This window comes from Haliaeetus leucocephalus, unplaced genomic scaffold (genome assembly GCF_000737465.1).
Source record: "Haliaeetus leucocephalus isolate CR32 unplaced genomic scaffold, Haliaeetus_leucocephalus-4.0 Scaffold203, whole genome shotgun sequence".
Taxonomy (NCBI): Eukaryota; Metazoa; Chordata; class Aves; order Accipitriformes; family Accipitridae; genus Haliaeetus; species Haliaeetus leucocephalus.
This window is the reverse complement of record NW_010972639.1, coordinates 171,458-196,383: the sequence shown is the minus strand read 5'-3', so window position 1 is coordinate 196,383 and position 24,926 is coordinate 171,458. Positions and strand designations below refer to the sequence as shown.

General features: G+C 36.8%; 1 protein-coding gene across 2 annotated transcripts in view; it reads right to left on the bottom strand.

Annotated features, from left to right (window-relative positions):
* FBN2 (fibrillin 2) overlaps positions 1–24,926 on the bottom strand; it is a 173,314-nt gene that overhangs the window by 94,034 nt on the left and 54,354 nt on the right. For both annotated transcript variants that reach the window (XM_010566065.1, XM_010566064.1), the window contains exons 8-15: positions 16,023–16,148; positions 13,849–14,001; positions 12,850–13,083; positions 11,859–11,996; positions 4,440–4,559; positions 3,742–3,867; positions 2,961–3,083; positions 1,827–1,949 (exon numbers count right to left, since the gene is read on the bottom strand). In XM_010566065.1, coding sequence (XP_010564367.1) covers positions 1,827–1,949; positions 2,961–3,083; positions 3,742–3,867; positions 4,440–4,559; positions 11,859–11,996; positions 12,850–13,083; positions 13,849–14,001; positions 16,023–16,148 — 1,143 coding nt within the window. The remainder of the gene's footprint in view (positions 1–1,826; positions 1,950–2,960; positions 3,084–3,741; positions 3,868–4,439; positions 4,560–11,858; positions 11,997–12,849; positions 13,084–13,848; positions 14,002–16,022; positions 16,149–24,926) is intronic.

Genomic DNA, 24,926 nt, shown 5'->3' with positions numbered 1-24,926 from the left:
GCTGCCACTAAGCAGTGAAATTCCTGTATTAAAAACAGTATACCAAGCCTTTTCAGATTGTTTTATCTTTTCCTTCCTTTTCTCCAAATGTTTAATAAACAACTTGGCTACTACATAGGAGAGAACAAACCTTGCTTTTTTTGGTTCAATCTTTAGTACAGTTTTGCTTACTAAAAAGTCTCATTTATTTAAAACAACAAATATTTGCGTTCCAACTGAGAGACTGAGAATGCGTTTTGGCTTTTATTAGCCTATTTTTTAAGCCATTCTGAGTTTTTATTGTGCATTTTTTAAACTGAAGTGGTAACAGAAAGGAGCAGCTTGCACAGGCACTTGATAGAAATGCTTGCACTAGATTTTATTTTAAAGAATGATGAACTTCTGCACAATTTAAGAATTTATTTTAAATTAATTGATAATAGCAACACAAGGATGTAGTATCTCACATCCCTTTGGTGCAAGATAACCTCCAAACACTGTGATGGAAGTCTGTCCTTCCTTTGTCTGGACACATGTAGATAAGACATAGCAGATAAGACGTATATGCATCCATCAGCACGAACAACCATAGTATTGATTCATATATACAACTATTGCAGAGCTAAGCTGATGGTTTCCTCTCTGCCTCTACTGCTTCATGACATAACCAGCTGGCCCGATCTAATACCAGCTCCAATGGCAGTCCAGTAACCAGCAGCCTCTAGCACACAAAGCCGTGTACCAAAAGTGAAGTGAATCTGCTGTGATGCTGCCAGAGGTGCGCTTTTCAGGCAAGGAGGCCCCATTGCAGGCATGTTTGCCTGTTGAAGCTTAATGCCGTGCCTATCCATTAACTGAGCCTTGGGTCACCAATATGCATGATGATAGATACATTCATGAGCTAGGAGAGAAGAAACTTAGGGAATATAGAACTGATGTTCTGATATGCAGAAGAAGGGAAAGACTGTATCTCCAGTGGATTAAATTGGTTTAAGGAACTTTGCAGTATCACAGTCCCTAGTGCATGTAGTTCTACCACTCTCAGTAATTTTTATAAAATGTATATTATTCTCCACCCTCTTCATCAGCAATCAGTAGAAAACAAGGGACTGAATACCTCTTGCCCTCTACCCTTTTTTATTCTTCATCAGGTTGAAAATGCTCCATTTTTGTCCAGTGAGCTCCCTGAAACTATGCTAGAGAGGAGTTGGGTGAAGAATCTCTTAACTGTCAACCAGTAAGATTTGAGAGGATAAGATGCTGCAGTTCAGATTGTATGACAAAAGACTATTTATCAGCAGACTAGAAAATGTATGCCTCAAAACCAAAAAGAGATGCCAGGAAGAGTAAATACTGTAAGTTTAATTTATAGGAATAACAGGTAAACAAGAGGTGGTGCCACTCTGATTCCACAGAGGAATTTAAGCTTCCTGTCTTTTAACACTAGGTTTATGGGATAGGACAATGCAAGACTTCCTAATAATTCTTAATAATGATATTTGAGTTCACAGAAACAAATCTATGTAGTTTTCACTATTTCTCCTGCTAGAGCTTTTTCTTTTTTAACACTATGGTACAGGGAGAATAAAATGTTTTCAGATTAGAGAAAGAAATTAAAAGGGGAGTGCAAAAATATCAGTGTCACAACCAAGATATATACCTGTTTTAGTGATGTGGAGTGGATGATATGCAACTGAATATAAATATGTATATATATCTATACACAAATGCACATACATGAACACAAACAAATAACAGAACAAAAGACAAATAATTTGATGCATTTCTTTAATTTGATAACCTGATAATTCCACTTGCTTTTCAATGAAAAATAAAATCTCACTTACCTACACACACACGACCATCAACTCCAACAGCCAAGCCAGGTGGACACTCGCACCTAAAGGATCCTTCAGTATTTATGCAATGACCGTTCATGCAAATTCCTGATGTCTGACATTCATCAATATCTATAAGGAGGCAACATAATTCAACAATCTATTTGCTGTTTTCAAGCAAGATTAAAATTAATATTTTTAGAACATTATCAAATGACTTTATGATAGCAGATGAACCATCAACATATCCTTGTTTTATTTCTAATAAAAATCTCATCTTGGAATTACACTAAATAATCAAAATTCCAGCTGCATATTAAAAAAAAAAAGAAAACAGAAAAACTGTAGGATTAGAGGCACCTCAGATTCTACATTAAGCAAAATTAATGATAAATATTCCCCTTTGTTCATCCCATGTTACTGTAATTTTCTTTGAAGTGTTAAGGAAGCACTAATCACAGAATATCCATATGATGGTAAATCTTAATTTTGAAGAACTTTTCAGTGATCATCAATTTCTATCTAAGTCTACAGCCCAGCTGCATGTACACTAAGAAAACCACAGTTAACAGAAATGGTTCAACTTCAAATCAGAAAACTGACAATTTAGATGATTTTGCACTTACTAGAAATTACTCAAGCCCAAACCTTGTTCTACTGGCAGCAACAGGTATCTTCCATTAGTTTACTTAAACTGAAGCCAAATCAGACCTATTCTTAAAATGTTTAATGTAAGTTTTCAATGACCTCACTTTAAAAAGTTTGTAATGCTTTGTGGCACATATGATGTCTTAAGTGTTATGCACTCTGAATTGCCAAATAATGATGTGGAAAACATACGTATGTTCATCAATGTAAAGCCTTTTAAACCTTTTAGACTTCCCCCCAAGACTTTTCAAAAGCTAATTTATCATCTGTTGTAGCTTTCACAATTCCATTAAATAATTCAGTTATTTCTCTCTGCAAGTTAAAGATCTATTTTTATTCTAGGCAGCTTGAGAAATCTACTGTAATGAGTTAGCAAGGTATTGGTATGATATTGAATCCACGTGATGAGATTGCCATTCTTGCATGAATGAGTGGACAGGAAAAGCCATTTTCAATCAAGATTTTATTAATGTGTTACTCCTCAGCTCTACATACCAGTACAATAACGCCCATTTGGAGCCAGAACAAATCCTGGTTTGCAGATGCATTTAAAACTTCCATCTTCATTTATGCACATCCCATTTAAACACATGTTTGTAGTGGTACACTCATCATGGTCTGCAAAACATTGCAAAGAAAACTGCTTACAGTTCCACACCTTCCAGAAGATGACACAGTAAAAATAAACTATCAGGACTGATGCGACATGTTCCTTCACTTGCAAGTTAAATTCTACTCATAACTCTGATGAAGCATCTGAAGAGTTTTCACTCTATAGACAAAGCAGCAAAATTTTTCCCATTGTGATCAGTTACTTCGAGTGTTTCAACAGACTGTGTATGGAAGAACAGGGTGCATCTGTCTTTCTTACACGAAACGATAAAAAGCTTCAATCACCTGATAGAATTAAGAGCTTGTTTATCTAGGAAGTTTTTTTTGACACAGTATAGTCAAAATTAAAACCAGTTATTTCTTCAGCAGTGCTGATATATGGAGCACTTGCTATGAAGCTTTAGGGAAAAATGTTATTCTTGGCACTGAGTTACCTGGGACTCTTGAGGAGAGATGTAGCTTCAAAAACAAAAATTATCTCAAGTTTTCTTTGAAATCATGCAGTTCTGTACAATAACTATTTGAGTGCAGTGGCTACAAGTTCATCTCAGGTCGTACCTTATTTCAAAAAAGGTAATCCTTAATGATCCTTAATTGTAGTATGAAGTACAATTTCTAGAATCACCAAGCTAATGCCTGCCCCATTATTTAGAAGAGTTCTTACCCACACAATTTTTTCCATCTGTAGTCAGTTCAAACCCAGCATTGCAAATACACTGGAAACTTCCATCAGTGTTTACACACCGGCCATTTTTACAAAGAACGCCATTCTGGATGCACTCATCTATATCTAAGGAAAAAAACAAAACAAAACAAAACCACACAATCAGAGAATTACTGTAAGATAAAAATGTATATAGTGACAAATATTGCCTTGAAAAATACTGGCATGTTATTTAAATATTACTTGGAAAAAACTTTCCAAAGATGGTGAAGAATTTATTCTCATTGCATCAGAGATAGGAAAAATATTATTTTACAGACCTGTACAATAAATAATAAGTTTTGTGATACTCAGCAATTACTTTATGAATACCTTTAAAAAGCTACTTACACATTCAGCTGTGTACATACATAAATATACACCTGTTGTACTAACACTCTATTTCCTGATTTTTTTGTAGAACTCCCAGCTGGGGAATTCCCTGGCCAAGTGACATATATTCCAGAGTAATGGATAAATACTAAAAGGCAACAACAGAACAAATGGAATAGTAGCCCAGAACTAGAGCTCCAACTAATATAACAACTGTTGGGATTTACTGAAATTGCATTGCTAGGTATTTTTTGAACTCCAATGGGATCTGACATAAGGCATCAGAATATCTGCAGTGTGAATAGACGTGAAGCAAATTTTCTTACCAATGCAAGCTTGTTTGGTAGGAGTTCTCTGGAAACCTGTGTGGCACTTGCAGTAATAGGAACCAGGTGTGTTGACACAGTCTCCATTAGAGCATGGGTTTAATGTGCATTCATCGACATCTGTTGGCAGCACAGAGGAGCATTAGTGACTTCACAATGTGTACAACATTTTTTTCAAGTCTAGGAGTTTCTAAGTGAAAAAGACAGTAACTAACAGTCAAATGCTAAATACTAAAACTTGTTCTTGATGCAAAATCATTACTTTCCTAAGAACACAGAGCTGTTCTTAGTCCAACTAGGCAGACATTTTTAAGACGTGAAATGCTACTACTTAATTTATACGCATCTTGAAAGCAAAAAATATGTGTGAGGATTTTGAGACATGGGATCTGACAGCTGCCTAGTGAAAGTGAACAACGATTTATTCGATATAGTTTCATATAACAGAATGACCATTCATTCTTCCTTGAAATAAAACCAAAAGAAATCAAAATTGGCATTTTAAAAATAGAGCGAGCAGGGGCCTCCCCCCCCCCCCCCCCCCCCTTATATTACAGGTTTATTGTAGAAATGGGAGGAGAGGCCACACACCAGCAGGAGGGATTCTTAATGAGACCACAGTCTGTGCAGAACATCTCAGTTATTTATGCCCCACTGCATCCTCAACCCCAGTCTTTGCATTTGAGTAATGCCAGACTCAATCTAACCCTTCTCTATAATGTACCTTACTCCCCTTTCCAAATGTTTTGGTATTTGGGTGCAACCAAACACACTTTAAGCACTTTAAATCTCAGGTGACTGCTCAGAAATAACTCCCATTTGACACAAGCCTCTGAAAAGTTTTAACTCCTTTCAAGAACCCTTCCCAAGTTTGATCCTCAGTAGTTACCAATGAGTCAGCTGTGTCTTTGGCCTGAGTCGGCTATTCCCAGCTCTAAAATAACACTCATTGTTCCTCCCAGTTATGCTCCTCTAAACCCTCCCAGGATCCTTGCCCTCGGTGATCTGGCGAGCAGAGTGAGTGCACCCCTCTGGTCTGGCAGGCAGGACTGCTGCCTCAGTCTCTCCTGCAGCTACCAGAGGATGATCTGAGCAGCTTGTCTCTGGTACAGCTAAATTCAGAAGTTACAAACTGAATGGATCCCTTGATGAAATCCCTTTCTTCATCAATCACCTTTGCTAATTTGACTTTTTTCCCTCCAGCTATGCCCTCCATTTCACTTACAGGTCTGAAATTATTCATCTCTTCATTTAGGTAGGCTTTAACACCACAAAGCCAATGGTGATTTGCGGAGTTTTTGGTATCTGGCTGTAAACTGCCATAGGAAGTTGGGGCTAAGTAAAGTCACTGCTGATCAGTTCTTAATAATGATGATTTTCCCATGTATTTTGCAGTGTATGCTACCAGAAATACCAGGAAAAAACCCAGGGTAATTATGCTGATCATTTGTACTCACCTTTATCAGGTCTAGTTCTAAAACTTAGTTCATTACATCTTGGAAATAATGGGATGGAATGAGAAATTAAACTTATAAGAACATTTATATGTTGAATAAATGTCTACTTCTAGCAGTGTTGTGCCATGAATGACTTGATTCTAAAAAATGGCCGAAGGTGCAGTTTTGTTCTAATTTAACTATAAACAAGACCATACATTTCACAGGATTTACTGTGTTAATGCATACACAGTTAAAACCAATAGCATCAATATACATATCAAAGAGATCTGGGTTTACCCAAATCACTGATTTAATGAGCTGACTTACAGCACTCCTGGTGCCCAGATACAATCAGATCGTTTTGGGTAAACAGTTAAATGAATAAAGGCAAAGCAAATGGAAGAATCAAATACCTCCTCTCACACATATTTAGCTCATCCACATTTGCATAGCAGCTGATATCACCACTCCAGTAAAACCACAAGAATGAAGCAAGATAAAGAAAAGAGAAATTCAGAGTGTTAAATACAATGAGAAAACAGTAATTGTATCTTTATACTGCAGTAGACTTCTATGTAATTATAGTATTTTCCTGCTCTCATGCTTCTCTACAGTGCCTGGCTATTGAGATGCTCTTTCTCATGAGTGCTAGATTGGGCATTTTTAACTCAGTGCTCAGCTGATATGCGAGGTCAAGGAGGATCACACATAATTCCTTCAGAACAAAGTCCTCAGCTACCAACAAAATGTCAAACTCTACATCATGTTTTCAGATTAATGTTTTGTCAAACATCTTAATTCAAATGACTTTATCATATGTTTATCTTGCTTTTGTATAGGGGAGGACAGGGGGAAGATATAAATACTAGATGTGGCACTCACCTATTTTGCTCAGTTTTCCTACAGAGAATAACATTTATTACTTTGTTATAGGCTACAACTTGCTTAATCTGTTAAAGAAAACATGTTCATGCTAGAAATGTATCTCACTGTAAATTAATTTATAAATTGTACAGCAGGAATGCAGTGTTCCTCCATGAAATAGCTGACTTAAGCTTAGAAAATCCTTCCAAAGCCATGTGCTTCAGATGATTTCCATATAAAATATGCATCTTAAGATGCTCTTTTTTTTATAAGCTCTTGATAAAAGAGAAAAATGGCAAATATATGTTAATATAAAGGAGTTGTTGGCTTTGAGTTTGCATTGCAAGCATGCATATTCCAGCACTATAAACAGGAAACATCTGAGACAGAGATATTTAACCCATTTATTCTATCTCTGAGCACACCCCTCTTCAGTGTGAAATACTTCTCTTTCACCACTTGCATCACACTTATCTCCACTTTTCAGTGTTTCACCTGTAAAACTTGTCAGAATTTCACTAGACACAGTATGGAACTTCCAAAACCCCCTTAAGACTTACTGTGATGAGTATGAAGATGTATTACGAAATTTAAAATACAGAGATTAGTATTCGCAAAACAACTAAAATTCGATGCAGCACAGCTACAGGCTTGCTGCCACCTTCAAAGTCTTTACAGTTCTATCCAGATTTTTTATAAACAGAATGAAATAAGGAAAGGTAATAATATTACAGCTGTCTATCAGTTTGGGGAAAGGGACTGACCATTCAATGTCAGATCACTTAGGACACTTATGGTCCTTGACCCGTCAGGAATGTTTCATCATGAAAGCAGCATAATACAAGTTTAAGTCAGAGAGCAGCATGTAATGCCATTATTTTTTGATTTGGCAGGATAATTTTGAAATAAGACTTTTCTTTAACTCTATGCAAAATATCTAATGATTTCCGGCTTCTTAATTATTGCTTGGGGAGTAGGCAGCCAGAGAGAGAGAGCAGTATGGAAGCAGTGTTCATTTATATACCATTAGCATTACCCCATGCAGTGAAATGTTACTGTTCCCAATGCCCTAAGACTGTTCTTTCAGTAACGAGAAGAGTATCCAAGTTAGATTCAAGAAAGCCTTTAATTTCATTTAATATGAATCAGTACACACAGAAATTCCATGAAGTTAAGTTCCTGACAACTTTTTTTTCAAGGACAACTTTCTGTGTGATTTATAGCAACTACCATTCACAAATCACTGATTCAGTGTGGCACTTAAGATACTCTGCCTACTTTTTTATAATACAATTAGAAAACAACAGTGAAACAAAGCTGTGTTATCTAAGATAAATATTCGTAGAGTACTCTCTCTTATAAAAAGTCTTCTGAATACAAGCAGCTACTCAAAAGGCAAACCACTGAAGAGTCAAAATAATTAGTAATGACTGATCTGTTTCACACAGAAAAAAATAGGCAAAATAACAACTTAAACTTGATGGAAGCCATTATTGGGGTTTTTTTTCCATTCTTTCAATCTAGGATATTACTGTAGCTGGCACAGCATCTTCTGCTTTTATTAAACAAGCTGAAATTTTTGTTTTGATCCCAGTGCATCCAAAATTGCCTCAGTTTTCAGACTATTGTTTCATGCTGAGGTGTGCATTATGAAGTGGAGACTAAGTTCCCTAAGTGAATAGACCTTTTTCCTGGGCACATAACTGTGTGTTAGAGAATTACATAGGTCATCCATTTTTTCTTTCCATTCACCCATCAATCTAGGTTCTCAGTCTTCCGGCACTTCAACATCAAAATGAAAATCAGATACAATTTCACTATTATCACAAGCCTGGAGCGGAAGGTGAACACAAGGCTGGTGGCCTACAGAGTGACCCCACAGAAGAGAAAGGAACAGAGTGCCAGCCAGCTGTTAAGAACACATTCTATCTCTCAACCAGTTTCAGTACTCAGACATGTAAATCGGGTGGGCCTTTTAAAACACAGATGATTGTCCTACTTCATTTTTTCATGCACAATTTCTTCAATAAGAATTGAAAAATAAAAAAGTTTAAAATAAATCCATATAGCTTTATTTGCTGCAACCTAAGTAAAAAGGGGCACAAAGATAGAGCAAATGAAGCATTTCACAACAGACTCAACCACAGAGTTTAAATTCTGCTCCAGGCTAATCCAGAAAGCCACTCTCAGATTAAATTAGTACATTAATACCTGGTCATTTAGGCTGGGAAGCCAAAACAGAGCCAAAGGCACTGAACCACTTCTTTTGTGCCAGTGGTTATTGAAACTGGTATTCACTAAAAGCAAGTCTAAAAGGTCACCCAAGCTCAGGTGAGGCTTTTGGTTTACCTACTTACCTGAAATTTCCTAGTATTATCAGTTCCTAGTATTTAATCTGGAGTTACCTCTTATTTAGGAGTTAACCTTACCAACTGCATCAATATTTGCTTTAGTTTGACTTTATTTTCCACAATTCATTTTTTCCTTGACTCTTAACTTGCATATGCCACATTATCAATATCTGCATTTGATTAATCATCAAATGTTTGTAATAGTATCAAAGCATACTAATTTTTATGTCAGCATTGCCATTTATTTTCCATGCTTCGCAAATTAAAAAAAGTTCTTTGTGGGTTTAGCAGCATTCAGATCTCATATGCCACAGTGAACTGACACTTAATCACATGCCACCTTTATGCTACTTTCTGATATGAAGCACAAAGCATCTCAGTCAAATTTGTCTTACCTTAACACAAAATTATTTTATTGACAGGTGATACTGTGCCTTTCCATGGTATGCAGGCTTATTTTTACAGCTATGTGCTCTTTCAGTATATTTCTTCATGCAGAATAATTCTTTATAAGCATGAGCAAGCATTTATCATAACCATGCTCTACCACAATGTTATTTATCACTGCTTTTTAATGATTCAAACACAGGATGGTTGCCTCAAAAAGTACAGTTTAGAAAGGCCTTTCACTTTTCTCAGTTGCTAGCTTTGTAACAACCATATATTCAGATTTTTATCATTAGTCATCTTAATTTCTTCATTTGAACTTAGAAAGCAAAAAGAATAAAAATTTAATAGATACATTGTGTGTTATCAAATAGATAACAAACATCTGTGTGCTTCAAATGATTATTTTCAACTTGCCCTGCAAGTAACAAAGAATACAAGCTGTGAACTAGATTTTATCAAGAAACATTAGTTGAATATGCCAGTTCAAAAGATGCTCAGCACATTTCAAGACAGTTTCTGAAGAGTCAAGGTCCACCATAGTTAAAAATATTATTGGTATCAGCGATGCAAAATTTAGTGCTGGGAGCAAAAGTGCCAGGGCTCTCCACAGACTATAAAGAAAGAATAGCCATGCAAGACAGATTTATACTAAAACTCCCACATCCCACTTACAATGCACTTATAGCTCCTGCGGCCCAAGGATGCAGCAAGAGACTAAGCCTTTTGAATCTCCCAGCCACAGATCAGAGGTACAGAAAACTCCCACCTAAACAAAAAAAGCTGAAAAAGTTTGGCTTGCTATATCATAGAGGACAACTTGGAAGAACTGTAACAGTCTTCAACTACACAAAAGTGCAAAGAGAAAGGTACTGAGCTGCTTTCCTTATATACTGTGGATAAGACAAGAAACAATGAGCTGAAATGTTTGCAAAATAGTGTTTAAATTAGATTAGACGTTCTGAAAACTTTCTAGAAATTTGACTATTGGAGCACTGCAATTGCCTGGGGAAGTGACAGAATCTCCATCAGCTGAGATTTCTTAAGAAGAGGGTGTACAAACAGTTGTCAAGAACAATGTAGATCTAACTGACCTGTCTGGTATAAGAGAATGGCCTAGCTAAGGGGACTCACAAACTTTCAGGTGCAGAATATATCAAGTCGATTTGAGAAAGGAAAACAGAGGGGTTAAACAAGGTAAGAAACAGGGACATCAAAAGAAAAGTACTATTCAACAGTTGCCACATTTCACTCTTCCAGACAGCAGAGTGCCAAGCCAGGCAGGTCCTGATACTCAGTTTGCATTCAGTGGGAGGTGGAAGAATTTGCAAGTCAGAGATGCAGTGTTCCCAGCTGAGCTTCTAGTTGATAATCTGCTCTGCTGCATGTATGTCAAAATCTGCCTGTACTATTCTCACTTGCATACTGTAAACTGCATAGTCTTGGATTAGAAGATTTTTTTAACGATTCACGTAGCTGCAATTTTCTGTGGTCCTTTGTGTCTATGTTTTCCTCTAATCCATTAGAGGAGATAAATAATCCCAGAAATTGATTCAAAAAGCACAATTTCAGTGAGAGAAGCCTATCACTAACAAGCTCTTATATAATATTTTTCATTCACAGATCTCTAAGTTCTTTATAAAGAATCAGTAAGGAAATGTTCAGTCAGAAATATAATCAGACCTTTCTATTTAGGTCTATACATTTACTATGCTGTATCCTGCATACAAGATTCTTCTCCACACAACTACCCCACAAGAACCTGCAAATTTTATATTTTCCCTGAAATACCTGATGAGCCTTTGACACTGCAAGAGTGAAGTCCACAGCAACTGAATAAACGTGCAGAATCCCAAATTCAGCTCGTTATAAAAAGTTAGCATTCAATACTTTCATATGAAATGAAAATATAACCAAAAGTTAATTAATGCATTTTTTTAATGATTCAATATCTTTCAAACTGTCATTCATCCTTATGAGTAGGTAAAACATAAATTCTACCCTTCATTATCTTGAACATAACTTGGCACTAACTCCTGTAGCAAAAATGGGAGAACATGGAACAGAATTTACTTTACTGAATGTGAAGACAAAAATGTACAATACCCATCAAGTACAGGAATAGTCAATACCAATACTTGTGATTAAAGATTTCTTTTTTTTTTAAGGAAACAGATAACTCTCATGAAGATTTTAAATTATTCTAGTTTAAGTTAATATCATGGTCTTTGCACTCTCTTTCACAAGAGCAGTATCATTAAAATAAGTATGTGTGTGAGTGAGAAAAAATACGTTTTTTTTTTTAAAAAAACAGATTTAAAGCAGAAAAATATTAGCATTTTAAAAGTGAATAATGGATTTTAGAAATGTGCACTTACCAATACAATCCCCATTTGCATCCTGCTTATATCCCATGTTGCACTCACATCGGTAACTAGAAAGGGTTGGTATACAACGTCCATTTAAACAAAGGTTGGGATGGTGCTTACAGATGTCTATTGTCTGATTGAGTATTGCTAATAAAAAAAACCAGAACACGAGACAAGTATTCATATTTTCAAACTGAAGTATGAAGATTGTATTTGGCTTCAGAAAGTATGTTATCAGGTGCGTAAATATATCCTCCAAATCAAGTATTTTTTGCAAGCACTATCTGTTGACACACCAGCAAACTAACAAAACCAAGCAGCTCTCAGAAACAAAAACCACATTAGACAGTCTTAATTATGATTTACAGTTTATGCGTATAGCCTGATAAAATTGTCTACGGCCTCATGAATATAAAAACAATTTGGGTGAAAATTGAAGCAGTCTGTTCCTGTATGTTTACTAGTTTTGTTGTACCTGTCTTAATAATACTCCTTGCATTTTATTAACTTTATGGTTCTGATCCCAGAGATGAGCTTACACATGTCATAAGCAATTTTACATATATGAGACTTCCCTCTGAATATTATTCATCTTGGGCTTTCAGTCAAGGCAATGTTCCTGCAGAGTAGGTAAGTTTTACATTTGGAAGAGCAAGTAAAGAGAACAGTTTATTTTAAACCCTAGTGCTTTTTTGAAAACACTTAGAAATTTGGGGTTCTACTACTGCTGACCAAGACAGGTCAGCAGGGACAGCACAGGCTCAAGGACTCTGTAACGGAAGTGAAGAAAAAAACCTCTACATCTGAACTCTTGTTAAAAACAGAGCTCCTTAACTTCCTAATGTATCAACTGAGGTCTCTTAAATGTGCTTGCGTATAAAGGCATTTTTATGTGTTAAGAACACCATAGCATTTCCAGACTGGAAACTAAGCATAAAAAAAGGAAAAAAATAGAAGGAATAAAAAAGAGAGAAACAAGTACAACAATGCAAGTACTTACTTAGCCCTGTAATTATTGGGCCATTTCCAGTGGGACTTTGAGCACCTGTCCCTACCCCTGCTCCGCCTACACCTGGGGAGAAACCATTGCTCCCAGGGATGGGAATGAATCCTGCTCCCCCTGGACCATAGCCATTGCCATTGCCACCAGGAAGGATCCCGTTTCCTCCTGTCCCACCACCTCTGGAACCACCTCCAGTAGGAGCACCATCCACACAAAGTCTGCGGTGTTCATCTATTAAACAGGAATGCACAGAGAAGCATAATGTAAATCAACCCTTCACAGTCAGCTTTTAAGGAAGATACAGATCTTCGTACGCTACAATAAACAGAACACCAACTCCTCGTTTGTCTGATGTGTTATCTTTCCCACTCCCAGTCTCCAGCAGATCCCATGATTGTGACAGGAGTTATTTAAGGAAGGACACTAAAAATAATAAAAGGAAATATTGTAATTTACAACTGTTTGTTGAAATCTTTTTGTTGATGTGTTGCCAGCAGCACTGTAACTCCCTGGTCACTCAGATATCTTGATATAGATAAACTGAAAATACATTTCACTAGGGATGTAGACTATTGTTCTGTGAGCAGAGTGGAAAGAATAAATGAAATACTGATGCATTTCTAGTTCAAAGTAACCCAAAATTTAATGGAACAAGAGAGCAGCTGTTCCTTTAAATCAAAATGAACTATGGACCCTCAAAGTCATTTCCTCTTTGAGCCTGACCACAAAATCTTTCCCATTTCCCAAGAACTATTTCCAAAGTCAACAAAAGGACGTTAAAGAAACTAGTCCCAAACAATCATGGACCAGAAAAAAATGGTTCACAGATGGTAACATCAGTATTAAAAACACAAGATTGAATAATAATGTAATTCCTGACTTTCTTTTTCCATTTAGCCTACATTTTAAAGCAGTTTAAAATATTCCAGTGACCTCTATCCCAACTAGAATGGACAGCAAGGAGAAAACAAACCAACCAACCAACAAGCCACTCACCAGATCCTCTAACAGGACACATCTCTGGAACAGACCCAATGGCCCAGCACCGGCCAGACTCACAGCAGCACTGCCTTTTGGTGAACCTACCAGGAAGCTCCTGTGCACAGCGGCCATTCACTGTGTTGGAGAAACATGTACTTGCCCTCTGATCTGGAAGTTAATTTAAAAAGAAAATAAAAAATAGCAACATGAACTCTCAAAATTACTTTCCCTTATTCAATTCATGTAAGGACTAAATTGTTTAAAACGTTATATTAAAAAAAAACCCAAACAAAACAAAAACAAACCCCCAAATACCCCAAAACACACCCAATAATCATCTGAGGTGCTCAGCACCAACGTATTCCACATTTGGTTTACTACAGGATCACATATTTGCAGTGACAGTAGTCTTGCATTAATCAACATGCAATCTTCAAGTCTGCTCACGCTAACAGGTAATATGGATGATACAAATGATACAAAGCAATAAAAATAGAAACTAGACAGAAATATATAAAAAGCTTACTATGGCAAAATTAAGACATTTCACGTAACAACAGCACAGCGATATCAGTAATTTCATTTAATGAATTTTTTCTTGGTGTAGATATAGCAGACTGAAGAACTGCTATCCAGTCTGCTCTGCTCAATAGACTGAATGTGCAACAGTATTTTTAGTAGTGCCATGTGAAAACTACTCTATATAAATATGCCAGTGTTTATTATATTCTAGTTCCTTCAAGAACACATCCTAGATCTTTTATTGTCACACTCCTGAACGCAGACTAGGAGAAAAGCTCAATGAATTTGGAAAGGCATGGTACTGATTAAATAACTGAGCACATCCTGATATTTTAGTTAAAAGCAAATGTTTATCTTAAAATGGGAAGAATAAAATAATTTGTATTAATAAGGATTACATTACTCTTCTCCTAAGTAAAGGAGAAATTATACTTCTAGAGTATACAAATTATACTCCAATACTATATACATCTGAGAGCACAAGAACTTTCAGACACATTTTCATTTAAGGGAAGGAGACTCTGTGACATAAGGGCCTGCCTTAGCGGACTAGGGCATGTGATTTGTTTGCAATTGGTTTGGGGAGCCAACTTTAGAAACTGGATTGTAAAACATGCCAAAATCCATAGAAATTTTGATGATACTGGAAGTCATAGGTTCTCAGTAATTCTGAGGCCAGCCACAATATGTTTGAAGTTTGGCACTCCTCAGATGAACCTGGATAACAAAAGCTGGCTACATTGTGCAAAAAGTTATCCATGGGAAATCACTTGTAAGTCTTGTGTTGCTACTGGCTTGAATCATTTATCTGTCATTCAGAAATCCCTTCAGAATTCCCATCCGTTTCCCAACATGAGAACAAAGTACTTTGAGATGTCTGAAATACGAAGAACCACATGAGAACTAGAAAAAACACTATTATTAGCAATCGTTAATGATTTTTACACATGGTATGCAGTATTTTTAGTTAATTCATCAGAATGGTTTATACGGTATATTTGACATGTGCAGCTGTATAAAAGAAATTACCATATGAGAAAATAAGCATACATCATTTTAATAATATAGAAGCAAGTTTCAAATAAATTGTCCTGTAAAAGCTGCAATCTACTGAAATCTAATATGTGGTTTCTTTTATTACCTGTTCCAGCCAAATTGATGGCACCTCAGTATACACTACTTAATGACTTCTGAGTTTATGTATGTGCCTTACATCAGTCTCTAAAGGTTAAATTAACCTACGTAAGATGGAACTTGAAATACCAGGTAAGGATAAATATTTGCCCTTTAGATCCAAAGAGAGCTTAGCTTTTGGTTTCATCAGATGCAGGTTAGAAAAACAAATACAATTAACATTTCCTATGTTTGCCTAGACAACAGAGAGATATTAATTACTTTTTTCCTACAAAGAACCAGATCTCAGGCAGGAATTCTCAGGCTACAATACAGTCAACACAGAAGGATCTACTGTCTACATAAAGATGGTTGCAGTGGCAATCATCATCAGAGGAGGATATTATGAATTTTCAGTAGCTGGTAAATTAGCATATAGTGAGGTCCTGCGGTGAGGAGGAGTGCTAGATTGTTGGGACAGAAGTTCTGCTGCTGTGTGTAAATTGCCTTAATAACCTTGAGAGTTCTAAAAGCCTACAGGGTGGAATACCTACCAACACAGCGGGAGCCATCTGCAGATGTGCCATAACCCCGTGGGCAGATGCAGAAATAACTTCCCACAGTGTTAGAGCATTCACCACCTTCACAGATTCCCGGGATGATGCTGCATTCATCAATATCTATCCAAAAAGGAAAGGACATAGGATAATTAGCAGAGCACTTGAACATACTGTATTAAAAAGAGGGAAAGAGAGCTTTTCTGAAATGAAGTTTTATTCAACTCAGATTGAATAACATATTGCTGGTGTTTGCATACTGCAAATAATTTTGTTTGCCATCTCATAGAGGTTTTCTTTATACATTTTAGGGATGCACCACTTCAAGTTTTAGAGTATGTGAGAGCAGTCTGGGATTTCCTCTAAAGGACACATACTGAGTACCATCCTAAGGACACAACAGCTATAAGGCAATACCAAAATACACATCCCTGCTTTTGAGCTGAAGGAAGATGGTACAGCAGCCAAGCGTGACAGCTCTGCACTTCCACAACCACAGAAATATTGCTTATGAGATCTGACTGCTTTCTGGCCTTCTAATACTTGAACAATAATCAAGAATTTTGGCCAAGCTCTTCATATATGACCAAATGTTGCATTTTTACTTTTTTCAGATATTTTTAATCCATTCAAATCTTTCTGCTAACTAAAAGTAGTGGTCTCATCTGAACACTGAAACAATTTTGTATGTAAATACATATAAAGTGAGATGTCATCAAGCTGATGAATGAGCTGCTATATGTAACAAAGGGCTGCTAGGGCACTTGGCACCAGGACTGAGAGCACCATGTGCTGTCCCAGCACAAACTGGAAGTAAAATGAGGAGCTGAGGCAATGAGAAGCAATAGGAGGAAGCAGTCAGTCTGACTGTATTGTTAGAGATGTGAAGCACAGCAGAGCAAACTGGAATGGAAGAAATACATGCGGGAAGAACAGCATGAGACTAAAGACTATGTCATGACCATTTATACAAACAAGCCATTTTAAGTAACCGCTTCATTCTACAACTGTGACAACCTTTAAGACATTTGAATATTTTTAGGGTCATTTTAGTAAACTAATTTTGCTTTTAAGTGACCTCTGTACATCAGCTTGTTGAGTGGCTTTCAATGAATGTGAACCGTGGCCCAAGTTTAACATGGGAGGCATTCTGAGAAAACATGGGGAAATGTGAGCCAACTTTCTAACTAGCTTGAGGTGAGTTACGTTTTCCAGTTGGAATGATATGATACCACGGGTTTTGCATGGCTTAATACCAAAGGTAGTCATAGGTACAAGACTTTGGCTTAACTTGTTTGTAAAAATCTGGATGCAGTATTAATTTAAATTAGCTTTCATACTGCAATACAAAACTCAAACCAGAAAAGTCAGACTGTTGAACCCAGACTGTCTCATGTCAAATAATGCAGGAGAAGCATCAGAAAGAGTATATGACATAAACTATCTTGTGGTGACACTGTGAAGGACTTCACATTCCTTGTAAGAAAGCCTTGGGACCCCACAGACCCTTCCTTGCACTTTTACACAGACCTATCATTTCCTTGCATATGTCACTCTAGAAATTCTCTTGAGATAATGACTGCTTGAGAAATAAACTTTAGCAGGTGTTCTTTCTTAGGAGGCTTTTATGTGATGAATACTTTGCTCCCTCCCTTACTACATTCTCCACAGTGAAAACTCAAAGAAAAGGAAGAGTGCCAAAAAGATCTGGCATGCACAGGGACTATATTAAAAAAGTAACTCCCCACTATGGGAAGGTCCACACATGAAGAACTCCCTTTAGATATGAATCTACAGAGGATATTAAAGTACTGAAAGGAATTTTTTTTGCCACAAGGCCACTAAGAATGTGAAAACTGTTCTTTGTTTAGTGAAGATATGAATAAAACACTCCTTCTCCCACTGGCGTGTCATTTGGAGTGTCATTGTAGAAAAGACAATTTATCTTACAGGTAACGTCTTCAAACTTCCTACCTAGTCCATACATATAAGCACCCTGTGGCCTTTGTTGTTTGTTTTACACTGTGAAGCAGAATCAGAGGAAGTGAAAATTTTGTCTTTTTAATAAGGTTATTTAAGCATTTCAGAGGACACAAAAAGTTTAAATTTTACATTAAAATAGTTACAAAATGATGACAACTATTCCCCACATTTTAGACATCTGCTCAAGTATGTACAAAAAAAAGTCTCATTTTTGCTAAATCAAAACACTTCTAAGAAATAATGCTTTCACTTAAGACTTCATAGTTACCCACTGCAGAGATTCTGGAATTCCAAATTATGGTATAAATCAAAACCAAATAATTCCCTAGGAAATCTCTGAAATCTTGCATTAATTTACTATATTAAAGACAATATATATAATGTGGTGAACTGCCTACCATCTGATTTAATCCAATTAAATGAAAACATGTGTGTAAAACCAGAACCAGAACCAGCTGCATGCCTTGTTGAGATCTTTCATGCAGTATGGGTCTTTCACAACCCCTAAGTCTTTTAAACATGAATACTGCCTTCTGTATACACACACATTCTGAAACATCATGTCAGAAAGACAAGCAAGAAAATTGGACAAAATGAGGACTCTGCAGGAAGAGCGTATTTTTTGTAGTAAGTGACACCTTCCTGATGGCAGAGTTACTGGATGCTCATGTAAGAAAACTCCCTTGTTTTACCAGCTCTTGAAGCACACCTTCAATTTCAAGGAAATACTACACTACCCATTTTCATCACTACTGCAGTGGTTCAAAAAATAAATTCCAAGACTAATTCTAACGTTCAGAGGCACCAAAACTTTGATGAAGACATCACCAGCACGGTGATCACAATTTACCAGCATGGAAATACTGTCTGAAGATGCAAATGCTGTAAACACAAACAGGATGGCACAAAGCTGGTAGCAACTGCCACCAGTGATACATGACCAAGTTAAATTTAATAATCACTGTGCTAGGAACTAGTTACATAGTATTTTCAAAACATATGTTTCATTCAGTAGCTCTCTTAGAGAGTAGGTCTTAAATCTTGTAGGCTTCATAGCATTTTTTTGTTTGGTTTTTTTGGTAACTGAGGTACAATAGCAACTACTATGCGTAAGAAAAAAAAATACACAAGAAAAATTAATCTATAAGAATCTGACTACTAAAACCAGCAGGCACTTGAAAACCGAAGTTTTCCCTTCATTTTCACTCTGTTTGGCACAGGTACCTGCTACTTTAAAGGCAGTAATCTTAATTACAAGAACACAACACCTGGTCTTCTGCCAAAGGAAGCCAAATTCCAAAGTAGTTGCTTATATAGTACAAAGTCTATTGAGGTAATGAGTAGGTGGAGTTTGTAGTACTGGCAAGTGAAAGACGTAGGAAGGAAATAGTTAGCCACTTCTGCAAAGCTGCAGGACTGAGACCATCCTTCTCACCTGGCTACAGGCACACAAGTTTAACACTGTCTAGGGCTCTTGTCCAAGAATGACAGGGAGCTGGGACAGGAGGAGGTACCTTCCTGAAATCTGGGCAGTGACCAGAGTGGAAGAAGACTCCACAGTCTTCTCCATGTGGAGAGAAAAACATATTTTTAACCAACTAACAGGGAGAATCCTTGTGGAAGATTAATTTTCTTGCTTACTGGAGCAGTACCAAGTCAGTGGATTCTTTTTTTCACTAACTTTTGAGCAAAATCTCTGTCTCCCCTTCCCCCTCCCTGGTTCTTTTATGTGCAATTCTTTCAACAAGATCTCTGTTACCTCTGACTGGAAATTCTGAGACTTTACCTCAGAAAGAGCTATTTTTAGGATGGCTGATTGAAAAAGTTACTCAATTTCCTCCCTTCCCCCCTCCAAAATACATAAATTAATGGTCTCTAGGAAAATGCTCCAAAGATAGTAAGAGGGGATGCTGTCTTAAGGGTGAAAAAGACTGGTGGTGTGAATGGCTGCAGTTCCAACGTTGCACAGGAGATGAGAAGGCCAGTCTCAATGTGAGAACCAATTTAAATGTGTGGCATAAACTTTGCAGGTGTGAGTATTAATAGGTGAACTTCTGCCAAAAAAACCCAGGCTGGCTACTTGTCATCCAGAATTCATGACTTTTACTGCTACGGTAAGCAGGATTTTATGAATAACTGAATTAAAAGTACCAGAAAAGGGGCTCTCAACTGCTGAGTTCTGAAAAAGGGTTCCTTGAAAATAGTTTTAATCTACAGTAATATCTGGTAGTATCAAATCTGAATAACACACAGTGTAATGAAATTACACATTAAAGCAGGAAAACCAGAAATAGAACTGTTTCTTTTAAAAGGTGCTTTGCATTTCGGTGCCATATTTAAAAAAAAAAAAAAAAAAAAGAGTTAGTCTGTCATATAGTCCTAGCCCTTTGATGGCAATAGTACAGCAACATATCTTTTTGGAAGAGCATCTGAGGCATCCTACCTCCTAGAGTACCTGTCACTGTAAATGGTGTCATAACTAACTACGTTTAGTCAAGGAGTATGATGTATTTTCAACCTGAGTAAGTGGAACACATTTATTAGATCCTTGAAGTACTAATAAGCAGTCATTCACCTCTTATGTAAATTAGCAAGCACAACTGAAAGCTTATTTCTCCTCTCAGTTTATCTATATACAATCCATCTCTGAATAACCCATAGATGCAAGTTCCATTAATTCTGGAAGATAACATCCTAAAAATGAACAGAATTTCATTCCTAAAAAGACAATGAAAACTCAATATATTGTAGATCAAAACTTTTAGGCCAAAAAAAGAGAAGGGTTGGGGTTTTTCTTTTGTTTAGTCAAGACATCACACTAGTGCTCTGGATGTCTGGAATTTGGTACAAGCCCTGTAATGGCCTTTTCCAAATTTTTTCAGCTCTGTGCCCATTCCTTGAATCCTTCCATGACTTGCCCAGTAGTGGAAGGAGTTGTCCTGACTACTGTGGAAAGTCTATAAATCAGTAATATAGAAAAGCATATAGATAAAATCAGTAACATTGAACCATGAGCTGGATTAATTTTTAAGGTAATATTTTCCCAAATAGCCTAAGCTACCTAGTTGCATTTCTACTTGAGGGCATACAGACACAGTTATACATGCAAGTTGTTCTCATGTGTTTTGGAAATGCTTTAAACCTTCTTTATTGATATACAATTGCCATTAATTTCTGAAAGGTCAGTGTCAGTAAACTGTAATCTGAGGCTCAAAATAAATCCAATAAGCTGAATATATGCCTTTTTACTAATTTTTTTTTAAAAAGAAACACAAGAATATAATGCAAGTAAATAGACTAGCAAAGCAATGTTTATTGCTTAGTACAGTTCTAGCAAAATCCATTATGCCACAAAAAGCACAACATGAACATTCCTACTCATTCTAACAATAGCTATTACTGGAGGAAAAAACTCTAACCCACAAAATGCATCTGGATGTTTAAGGACAAAGGATATAGCAGGGGATCTCAAATTCCCCCTTCTTAAGTAGAAAACTTGCTGTTAAATAAAGAAGGTCTGAACAGTCAGTGTAAGATTCCAGCCTATGCCTCTGAACACTGGAGCCTTGCCTGGTTACTGACTCCAACTTGGATTTTGTTCTTTGTAGCCAGCAAGTAACATTTATCCTGTTTTTCCATACTTAAAGAAGGGAAAGGAGTGAGCAGAATACTCCATACTACATAACTTCTATATAATCTTTTAAATAAAAAAAAATCATTAAAACAATGCAGTTTCCATTAAGTAATTTCTTTGTACACAGGTTCTAACTCATAGGAGACTAATTCCTCATATCCTTCTCAATGGCCCAATCCATATATAAACACAATGTAACTTCACTCAGATGACCAGTCCCACTAACTGAAAGTGTAATTGTTTGAAGACCTGGCTATAGTTTTATCCTATAAATCTCACACTGAGAGATTATGAACTCTCAAAGCCTTTATTAAAAAAACAAAGCCTGAATAAAACCAGGGCTTGGCTTTCATTCTCTGCTCCATTCTTTCAATAATGCAAGCATGGTCCTACACTGCTATAATTCTGGCATTACCACTTTGGCTGTGAAGCATGGGGAAACGGACAAGTAACAGTTTCATTATGGTTTTTTTTCCAGAAAAAATGGTACAAACTGGGCACTGCAGGTTGTTATTTGCATAATTCCCTGTAGGGAATTATGTGACTGGGGAAGCTAGTGGGGAAGCTGTGACCAGGGACTAATTAGTACCTAACTTCTGCCACAGACAGAAATGGCAGGGACTTAGAAGAAACAAAGACGGAGCATATGACCTGTTCTGCAGTTGGCTGCCAACAAAGCAGGAAATGAAAACCCATTGATTACTGAACTATGAAATAATGGCAAATATTTCAGCCTGCAGATGATGTTTCACTTCTATTATGCATGGTCTCATAAGCATCACAAATTTTTAAGCAGATATGTTTTAAAAATATATTCACCTTTTCCTGTAGATACTAACAGGGAGAAATGCTTAATAACATTTTTAACAACTAAAGCAGAACTTTAGATAGGTTAAAGAAGTAGAATGCAAAGAATGCTTTAATTACTGTTTTCAGAAGGAAGGAAACCTATCACTGAATAAGTTTTCCTTTTGGCATCAAAGCCGGAGTGCAGATGTCAGGCAGAAACATAACATATACAAAATGACCTGCGTTTTTTGGATCTCTGTGAAAACATCTATTTGATATATTTTAACTGCATCCTTGCCTAAGAGGAGGTATCAGGTCTCCTTCACATGGAGCTCTTTTAGAGTTAACAGCAGTAAAGCATGAGCGCTGCCATGGGCAGATTACAGACATCACCAGAACAGGGACTTCATTTATTGAACTGAGATGGTACTCCATCATATAACAGATATCCAAATGCTGTCTTTGCTCTGATGATATATTTATCACACTAGAAATGCCTTTTTTTTTGACTAACACCTCAAAGCTGGCTTGGGCAAAATCACTATTGTCCTACTCCTGCTGCACAAGTCTCATGGAATAATAATAAATACACCATGTTTGAGAGAATCAAAAAAACAAGTGCACTTCTAAAGAACAAGGATAACTATTCATCAAAAAATGTAAAAGTTACTCTCTAACATTAAAGTAATCATTGCATTTAATACTATAAAAAGTTCTAAACAGTCTCAAGCTGAAAGAGTCCTGCCAAAATAAACAGGTGTAATACAAAGAAAACCAATTTGAATAAGAGCTTTCCAATGAAATGTCTCGCAACTGACAACACAAATCCAGTACGAGGAACAACAAAGCATACATTTCTAATCTGTACATTGCCTACACAATCAAATACCACACATGTTTAACAATTACAGCTGGTTTTGCTTCAGCTTTGAAATGATGAGTTTCAAGTAAAGCATCACAGTCACATTTTGGAAAACATTCAACATTTGCAGGTTTTTTTTCTGGTAGTTGTTTATATTTAACAGCATAATTACAATAAAATGTTTCTGAATTTTGTGTACCTGAATTCTACTGAAAGATAAATTGTATTGCTGGAATTTTTCAAAATCATGGTAACTGTACTTATTGCTTGATATCCCACATAACAGAAAATGATGGTAAAAATAGCTAGTTATGCCAAGACAATTGCAAAGAGTAGATGTTTATTCACTTCCTAAATGTTGTGTAACCATTGCAGAAGTACATTGCTTAGAAGCTAATGATAGCATTAAGATACTAACAAAATTAATCATGTCAGGTATATGTCAGATTTAAGGTGGGTATAGGTAGCTGTTAAGTTCGCTGTGCCTGTGCTCTGAGCTGGTAGGATGCAAGTTAGCCTTGGTGCTTAAGTTATAGATCCACATCAGTACAGCACCATGTCTCTGACCTGATAGTAGTGCTAGACATTGTTATAAACACTTAGTCATAAAGTAAGTTGCATGTAATTGTTAATGGTATCTGCCAATTTACCTTTCCAAATGATTAGAGTCCATTATCAGAAAAAAGCAAGTAGTGTTGGATTATTACTATATATAAGTTTATAGTTTGTGTTCCGATTCATCTATTACTAATGCTCCCACACCCCTGACCACTACTACTCAATAAGGAAATAAAAAGGAAGTTATAATTTTAAGAGCCAGTGATCAAGCAGCAGGCAATTCCAAAATCAGCTGGGTTTTTTGCAGTTAGCAATGAATGGAAAGCGATGCTTCATCCTTTAGGCTTTTTTCCACATAGGTACGGAGGAGAAAGAAGCCAAGTAAAGGGTCACAAGCTGATAAGCATGATGTCCTTTTCTAAAAACAGCAGGAGTAGTGGATACGTGGTCTCAGTCACCTCCTTTCTACTTCTTCTAACATGGGCAAGACCAAAGGAAGGCTCTTGGGAAAACAAAGCACCCTGTCCTCTTCCTTTTCTTCTAATTCCAATTCTCCTTCCTATATGCTGATGCCTCACTGAAGGCCTACAACTCTCTTGTATCCTACCCAGCCACTCCTTCCTATTTGCCTCCCTGGTAAGAAAAATCCCACTACCTCTTGCCTATGGTTACATTCCCATTCTGTGTCCCACAAAAAATTAAAGATTTTACTAGGTTGTGCTGCCCACTTTATGCTTAGCCCTGTTCCTCACAGGTTGCCATGCAGCACAGGGTAGATGAAATGCCTTGGATTTAATTCTCCCAAGGAAAGTGGCTCTGATTACAAATTTCGCTTTCAGTCATCTTCCTTTTGTAGGATTCCTTGCTCCACTTGGTGCCTTCTGGTTTCTCCCTGGATCCTGCAGAAGGCTGTGGAGATGGTGCCATTGTTGTTCTATTGCTCTACAACTCTTCTACTGTTCTACTTCCTGTCTTCAAGGTATGGAGACATTCTTTTTCCCAGTGTCTCAGCAAAGCTCCTGGTGTTCACTTACTTCTAAAGTGGTTCAAACAGACCTGTTTTCCCTGTGAACGT